At 47.5% G+C, this 7,908-nt stretch overlaps 1 protein-coding gene across 1 annotated transcript in view; it reads right to left on the reverse strand.

Annotated features, from left to right (window-relative positions):
* Positions 1-7,774: 7,774 nt before the first annotated feature.
* The window catches only part of RYR2 (ryanodine receptor 2), a 523,123-nt gene continuing 522,989 nt past the window's right edge, over positions 7,775-7,908 (reverse strand). Inside the window, exon 106 of the mRNA XM_007452954.1 lies at positions 7,775-7,870. Coding sequence (XP_007453016.1) covers positions 7,775-7,870 — 96 coding nt within the window. The remainder of the gene's footprint in view (positions 7,871-7,908) is intronic.

The following is a 7,908-nucleotide window of genomic DNA, read 5'->3' on the forward strand; positions in this document are numbered from 1 at the left end:
TTACAGTACACGGGCCTCTCACTGTTGTGGCCTCTCCCGTTGCGGAGCACAGGCTCCAGACGTGCAGGCTCAGCGGCCATGGCTCACGGGCCCAGCCGCTCCACAGTACGTGGGATCTTCCTGGACCGGGGCACGAACCCGTGTCCCCTGCATCGGCAGGTGGACTCTCAACCACTGCGTCACCAGGGAAGCCCAAAAGCCTATATTTGATAAATTTTGAGATTAGGGGTTGGAGTCTCTGGTTTTATGGGGTGTTGCTGCCTGGAAAGGAAGTTGTTAGTTTCTTTCAAGGTGATTTTTATAGGAGTGACAAACTTTGCCTTCCCTGGGATTCCCTGATCCCAGACCTGTAGATCTATGTTTTTCTGGGGGAATATTTTGGGCTGGACTGTCCATGTCTTGTATAATACATAGTCTAGCCAAAAATATTCCTTGCTTTTGGTTTTCAGAGAGAGTAAGAGTCACCCCCAAGGCTGAGAGAAAGTCCCTTCCAAGTAATGGTCTAGGGCATTCAGGCATTACAAGAAACTTGTGAGTTATAAGTATCTTTCCCCAGGTGCAAGGTAGAGGGGTGGTGAAATGTTTTAGCTTTGGTCTTCCTTCTACTCCAATAATAGAGCAGGTTTCGGGGGCAAGGGGCCCAGTGTGAGAAGTCAGGACAAAGTAAGTGGCTCCCGTGTCCACTAGAAACTGGAGAAGTTTACCTGTCAAGTCTCCTGCAGTTCTTCCTGTGTGATGATGATGGTCTCCTCAGGAGCCCTGGGAGGTCCTGGGTCCTGTCAATCAAACACTGCCGTGACTGGTGTGGGGGAATTACCTCACTTGCTTCGGAGCTGGGGGCATGCCCTCCTCCAGTGGTGTACCTTCTTACAGTGTGGGCATGGCATCCTGGGTGTAGCTGGGACCTGTTTCCTGGGCATTCCTTCCTCTAGGGTTTGGGGCTCCCACAGCTAAAAAAGGTTCCCTTTCCTGGCAGGGATCTTCTGGGAGTACTTTTGGGGTGGGTTAGGTCTTGTCGTGATGGCTGCCAAAAGCCTAGCCTGCAGTCGTCCCTTTCTTAAGTCACACTGTTCCTTCCTTTCCTCCTCAGCCTGGTCTCTATTGCTAAAGACCCTGAAGGCCGTATCAATAAAAAGGTTGAGAGGCGTTTGGGGCCCCATGGCAAACTTTTGAAGCTTTCTATGGGTGTCAGGGGCTGATTGGCTAATGAAGTGGGTTGCAAATACTGTGTGTCCCTCAAAAGTGTCTGCATCTACATTCATATACTTTCTGAGAGTATCTGTTGATACCAATCGGGCTTGAAGTAGGATTGGATTTTCATCTTGGCCTTGGGTGATCTCTTTAACCATATCATAGTTAACAGGGTTAAATATGCATTGTTTCATCCCTTCATCAAGGCAGAGGATCATGTGATTCCTGCTAGTGATACCAGGCTGGCCTGGCCAATAGTCCCAACTGGGATCCATTAGAGGCACTGCTGTCATGTCCACAGGGCATTGGTGAGGTTGGGTGACATGTAATCCATCAGCATATGTTTGAGCCTGTGCCCAAATATGGGTCTTTCCTCAGTGGTGCAGCAGTGGGAAAGAACAATATTTAGGTCCTTCCAGGTAAGGTCAAAGGATAGAGTTAGTCCCTGGAATTCTTCAGTGAGCCATCTGGGGTCCTCGGAGAATCAGCCTAAGGGAGTGCAGCAGTGGGTTGGACAAAGAAAAAGGGGTGTGGACTCCGGTAATTTCCTGAGGCCCACTTACTACTTCCTGAAGGGGGCTGGGAAGCTCTGGCTACACTGCTGGTGTGGAAGGGTAAAGAGGCTTATAGGGCAGGGGAGGAGCTGAAGATGGTGGAAGAGTGTGGGGCTTGGGTCTTCTGTCTGGGGCTTGTGTTCCTCCACAGATGCCACTAGAGAGGGCTTTGGTGTAGCCTGAATGGGTCCCAGCCAGCAAGGTTCCCTAACATAGGATTTGCGTAGCTCCAGGTTCTCTCGTAGGGCCTCAAAAACCTGAACATGAGGAACTTCTGTTCATTTAGATGTCTAACTGTAGGATGTTATGCATTAGAGTTGAGGCTTCTATTTTCTGGTCAGACCTCATCGTCCTCAAGTTTATATTGGGGCCAGGCTGTGTTACAAAAGAAAGCACGTTTTTTTTTCACTTTAAACAATCTAGAGGAAACTTGTCCTAGGGACTCAGAATGCGCCTGAGGGGTCAGTCCCTGGGGATGGAAGAGGTGTTTCCTATCATTCCTTCAGGGAGATGGTACTCCCGTAACAGAGAGGTGCACTGGCGTTAGGAGGTCCCGTGGGGATTCCCTAGGGCAGGACTTGTTCTAGGTGTCCCTGTCCACCTAGTGCCTTCCATACTAGTCACAATGGGGGTTAGCTACTCCCCCATACGGCCGTCCTGCTAGCCCCAGCATCCTGGGGCCTGTGTCCTATCGTGGTGTCTGCGGTACCCAGGATGAGTGACCTTCCTGAAGCCTTCTCTATAGATTCTGTGGCCAACAATTAATCTCTGTGTTTTGGGGTATGTACTTCTAGAACAGATATCCTCATAGTTCCAGGACCTATTTAGGTTACAGTTTTTTTTCCCTAAGAGGATGGTATATTTCTGGAAACAGGCACTGGCCATTAAGGGAGGTGGTTTGTGAAAAAGCTTCTCTTTTCCCTTCCCTTTTGTGGGCAGCACCCCCTGGCCTGGGTGCTACCCTGCCCACCCCCCCCCCCCGAATGCTCCATGCAGCGGGCAGCGCCACCAGGCGGGGGTGGGGGTGGGATATGGTGGCCCAAGGTGGAGGCACTCTGTCTGCACTTGGTGGGACGGAGGGCCCGACAGCCCTGCGAGAACAGTCCCAATCACGCAACCCAGGGGAGGCAAGCATGGCAAACGGGGGTCATGTGTCCCCGGGGCGTGGCCATGCGTGTGTCCCGCCCCCAGCATGAACTGCCCCGTACCCACAGTGTGAGTTGGGGGCGGGGATGGATCCCGCTTGTGTGGCTGACCGTGGAGGGGGCTGGCCGAATGCAGGGCGCCGTGCAGAGGCGAGTGGAGGATGGCAGCCCAGATGCAGCCCCACCGCCGCTGGTTCCAACCGCACGGGGCAGGACTGTCCCCCTTCCCGACACCAGGGGTTATGTACACAGACCACCTACGGCACGAGGGAGCTCCCGAAGGGGCCGTAACAGCCATGGGCACGGTGTGAACTCTCTTACAGTCTGAGTAAGGCTGCATTTTATACTTCCACACAATTGAACCCGATGACAGCTAATTAAATGGTGGATAAGGCAAACCCAGAGGGCAAAGCTCCTATGGTTTGGGTGCCTAGCCACCTGTGAGAATGCTTGGAAACTTCTCCTGACGTGCCTTGCGAGTAATGAGAGGTATAAGACCTAACGGCAAGGTTGGAAAATGCCTGGCAGATTCACTTTCCCCATTTCCAGCAGAGTAAGGCATGAAATAAGAATGGAAAGTAAAAGTTAGGGACGCGGAGAGAGACAAGGATAGTGAGGCATAGGTAGACTAATAATAAGCCTATAAGGGTAGCTGCAGGGAGTGGGGTGGTGGTACGCTTTTAACTGTGTGCCTGAAAACGTTGCCCGGAAATGGCCTTGAGGTGGGCGGACAGACCTGTTGTCATCCGGAGGAGAGTCTGCCAGTGGCGAGTGCCCTAGCGGCCCTAGCGGCTTTTAGATGCCGACTCCTGCCCACATCTTTGCAACAACAGGTCCGAAAATGGGACGGACAGTAAGAGAGGGAGAGAGAGAGGGAGGGAGTGGAGGGGGGAGAAATGAACGGCAGGAAGCAAGGCAGCGCCTCCCAAGCGTAAGGGAGGCGAGAGGCTGAGGCTTACCGAATTCCCCTGGCTGCCTCGCCAAAGATGATACTGGCGGCTAAATTTCTTGTCTCGTCGCAGAAGGAATTCAGGGACAAGGCGGGAGGTCAGGAAAGTAAAGCAAGGGTTTATTTAAGCGATTGTATGCTCCCTAGGGGAGAGCAGCCAGGCTCGGGTGAGTAGCTGCCCTGAGTTTCTTTGGGAAACTTGTCATGTGGATGTAGAAGTGAAGAGGTGCAATATTCATTTGGGAGGGAGACGTTTGGGGGTTGTTTTCCCTGGTTTTCATCAGCCCCACCTTCCTGAGGGGAGGAAGGATTTTTGTCCTTATTTAGCCTTGATTGGAAGTATCGTCGCATCGGTGCATGATGAGAACTTCTTATATACAAGGCTAATTTTATTGTAATGAGGGCATAGTGACCAAAAGGTTACAATGGACACCAGAGATTCCCGCCTTTTCCCACCTTTATTTGTCTGCCTTCAGGACACTTGTCACCCCAAAATGTGTGGTTTCCTGTCAGTCTGGAAGTTCCTACTTTTCTTTGTCTACCGAAGGACCCCGGCTGTTAGGTGTGTGGTTCCTGCCATTTGGCCATTGCCCACCTTGCTCTGCTCCTATCTAGCTAACTGCCTGCTTTAGCTGTTTATCTTATGGAGTAGGATCAAGAGATGTTTCCAAAGAAAAAAAGTGGGGTAGGAATAGATGAAATAAGAAAGGGAGAAAAATGGCTGTGAGAGTGGAAGCAGAGACATGAAGATAGGATATTATGACACTCTTTGTGATTGTTTGAATACTTGAAAATTTCTGAATACTTGAATACTTGAAAAACTCATTTCTTTCTTGAGTTTGAGTTAGGCAGCCCTGAGCTTAATCATAGAAGTAGAGAGTCCCAGTGTGTTTGTAATTCGTGCAACATTTCCTGGGAGATTTAATAATAATGCCAATGCAGAAAATCTGCCCCTTCCCCTTTGAGGCCTTGAGATGGAAATAAAGGGGTACCCTCCTCCTCTGTCAGCCACTGACAGCACCAGTGACAGTTTCTAAAGTGACCAGCTCTGCGCCTTTAGTCTTCCTCCAACACTGATGGCCAAAGGCCACAAGTGCAAGGAAGCTTCCTTTCCTGAATTCAGCCTTTCTCTGCTTCTCCCTGAGCACTTGTCTGTCACCGACCAGGGCTCTAAAGCCAGGAGCAATCAATCAGGAGAGTCTACAAGAATCTGCAGAATCCAGGGGACAACTAGGAATTTGTTCGCTCACCTCTCATCTGTACTGTTGTTTCATGTCCACTCTGACTTTGGCATTATGAACAGAAGACCTGAATCTGTCAGACTTTATGTCCCAGAAGAACATTTATTCTTCTCCGCTGTGTGCTTACTCTGAAGTGTTTTGTGGCAAAGGGGAACGTGGTCTTGGATGTTTTGTGGAGCTGACCTCATTTATTTTATCCAGACTCCTCAGAACATGAGGTCACCTCCTTGAGCAGGACTGAGGATTCCCACAGCACAGAAAAATTGACTCCTTCACCCAAATAAAAATGTTACTGAGAGGTTTAGTATGAGCCTCCCCAGAATGTGCCACTCTGGCATGTGGATTACTTTGAGCTCAAGTCAATCAAGCCTCAGAAGACTCAGGAAGAGCTTTTTACCTCCTCCTTAAGTGTCTGTCTAAAAGAATTCAGATAGAAGACCTGGTCCAGGAAGAGAACCATCACCAGGGATAACTATAGAGAGTGTGGGCTGGTGTGGGAGGCCGGGGGGAGCCTGGCAGGGCCTGTTTGTTCTACCTGGCACAGCAAAAACTTGTTTACCAAATATTTGCTCTTGCCACCATCCTGTGAATTGTCTTCCTTCCCTTTGAAGGCCCAGACCCCACTCTCTTCTCCTGAGCTCAGGATGGCACATAAGCCTCAGCTGCCTCACTGTTGGGAGCCTCTCATGTCTTTGTGGGGCTCACGTACATAAAAAATTGTTTTTCTCCTGTGAACCTGTCTTATGTCCATTTAACCTGCCAAAGAACCTAGAAAGGAAGAAGGGCAAAGTTTTTCAAGACAAATGCAAAATCTAAGTACCACAGCTGTGATGTTGTGCCAATGGGCTGAAAAAGACAGTAGATACCCAGCACTGCCCTTGGTACACAGTACCTGTTCAATTAGCATTGGAACGTTTCATATATCACTTACTGGTGTGCCAGTCCTCTTCCAGATTAAGACAGAAAATGAATCCCTATTGTTGCATGGAAACGAATTTGCCCTGAATAAGGAAGAGTTCCTAAAATGAAAGCTGATTAAAAATTAAAATGATTTGGGAGACAGTGATTTTTCTGTTATTGGGGGTTTCCAAGAAATCTGGATGACCCCAAGACAAGGAAATGACAGGGGTGGAGCTAGGTGATTCAAAATGCTCCATAGCTCTGAGGTTCCGTAATCATAAAAGCAGAAAACTTGCATAGCTACAGGGACGTATGACAGGCCTTAAGGCAGTGTTTGGATTGCGCTAGACACACACAACTTGAAAGCTCAAGGCTTTCAAGGCTTTTTGATGCATCCCAGTTATAAGTGAAATGGAGAAAGAGGGTGAGAAAGTTAAATAGTTTAATCAGAGCAGTTTTACAATTCTAAAATTAACAAGCAGACCTTGTAATAAAAGAGCTCCAATATTTGCAAAATGACCTTGCTTCCATTCTGAATCTTTTTTATTTGTAAAGATTCACATTACATTTAAAAGGACTCAAAATGGAGTGATTGATATATTCGTGTTTTTTGATGCAACTGATGAAATCCCTGAATGGATATTGCTTCAGCTTTGATATTAAAAAAATGGCCTGACAAGAAGTCCTTAATCCACAACTGGTCACAGGTGGCCGAAAGAAAGAGAAAAACCCAAAACTACTGTCAAGTTCATAATGTATCACATTGTTGGTGGATGACACTGGCTCCAAATATACAATTAAGCCCACGACACTTTATTACTATGAATATAATTATCATGAAAGTTCTTTCACGTGGATCAACTTGCTTCTGAAGGTTTTCTTGGTTCGTTTAAACTTGCATAATAAACATGCAATTTCTTTTGAAAGTGTATTTTTTGCAGTCTTTTTGTTTTCATACAAAGATTTCATAAAGTTGCAATATTGCATCAGAGCATTACCAGAATAAGAGCACAGGGGGAGGGGAAATGGGAGTCTGGATGAATGAGAAGAACCTCCTCTCATCCTGAGACAGGCCACCCGTCTGTTTTAAAAGGTGCACGCAAACTGCTTTTCTTACCCTCCCCCACCAAAGAAAAGCATGAAAGAAAAAAAAACCCTCACAAAAATCAATCTAACTAAGAAAAAAAGTCGACATAAAGAAAATAAAGATGTTTTTTCATGCACATATCTTCTGCATAGCTCAACCCACATATAGTAAGGCACTATTTCCCTTCGTAACTGGTGTCCACGGCAATCTGGTAAGTGCTACAGTGCTCTGTGACCATTGGAGAGTTCCTTTCTGGATGGTGAAATAAAGAGGCCGGATGAGTGTGGCTGCCACGCTTCTCTGTGAAAGCCCCATAGTGCAAGCTGATTTCCAGGAGTCTCAGAAGGAAATCTGTGTGTGTAACAATTGAGAGTCTCCAGAATGGTTTTCTTTCCAAAGTTCCTATTTTGTCCTTGTATGAATTTAGATTATTCTTCAGTCATTATTCTCAAAGAAAATACACTAGGTGGGGGAAAAAGCACAGTCAAGTCTTCAGAAACACAGCTTCACTGCTCTGAGAAAGCATATAACGCTGGCAATTCAGAAAATCAGATGTTTCCAAGGGAACAGAGAGAGAGAGAGAGAGAGTCTAGAAACAGAAGAACAGAGACAAAGACAGAGAGAGCGTGTCTGTGTGTGTGTGTGTGTGTGTGTGTGTGTGTGTGTGTGTGTGTGTGTTTGTTTTCGGAGGTGATCTGGGACTGAGATTAATTTAGCTGGTCTTCGTACTGTTTCCGGAAACAATCCCCAGCGGGGAAAAATTCCCAGCACCTTTCTTGATACATCTTCCAAACATAAGATTCCTGTAAAAGTAAAGGCAATGTGTTAAGAACATGTCTTT

The sequence above is a fragment of the Lipotes vexillifer genome, unplaced genomic scaffold (assembly GCF_000442215.2).
Source record: "Lipotes vexillifer unplaced genomic scaffold, Lipotes_vexillifer_v1.1 scaffold1088, whole genome shotgun sequence".
In the NCBI taxonomy this organism is placed as follows: domain Eukaryota; kingdom Metazoa; phylum Chordata; class Mammalia; order Artiodactyla; family Lipotidae; genus Lipotes; species Lipotes vexillifer.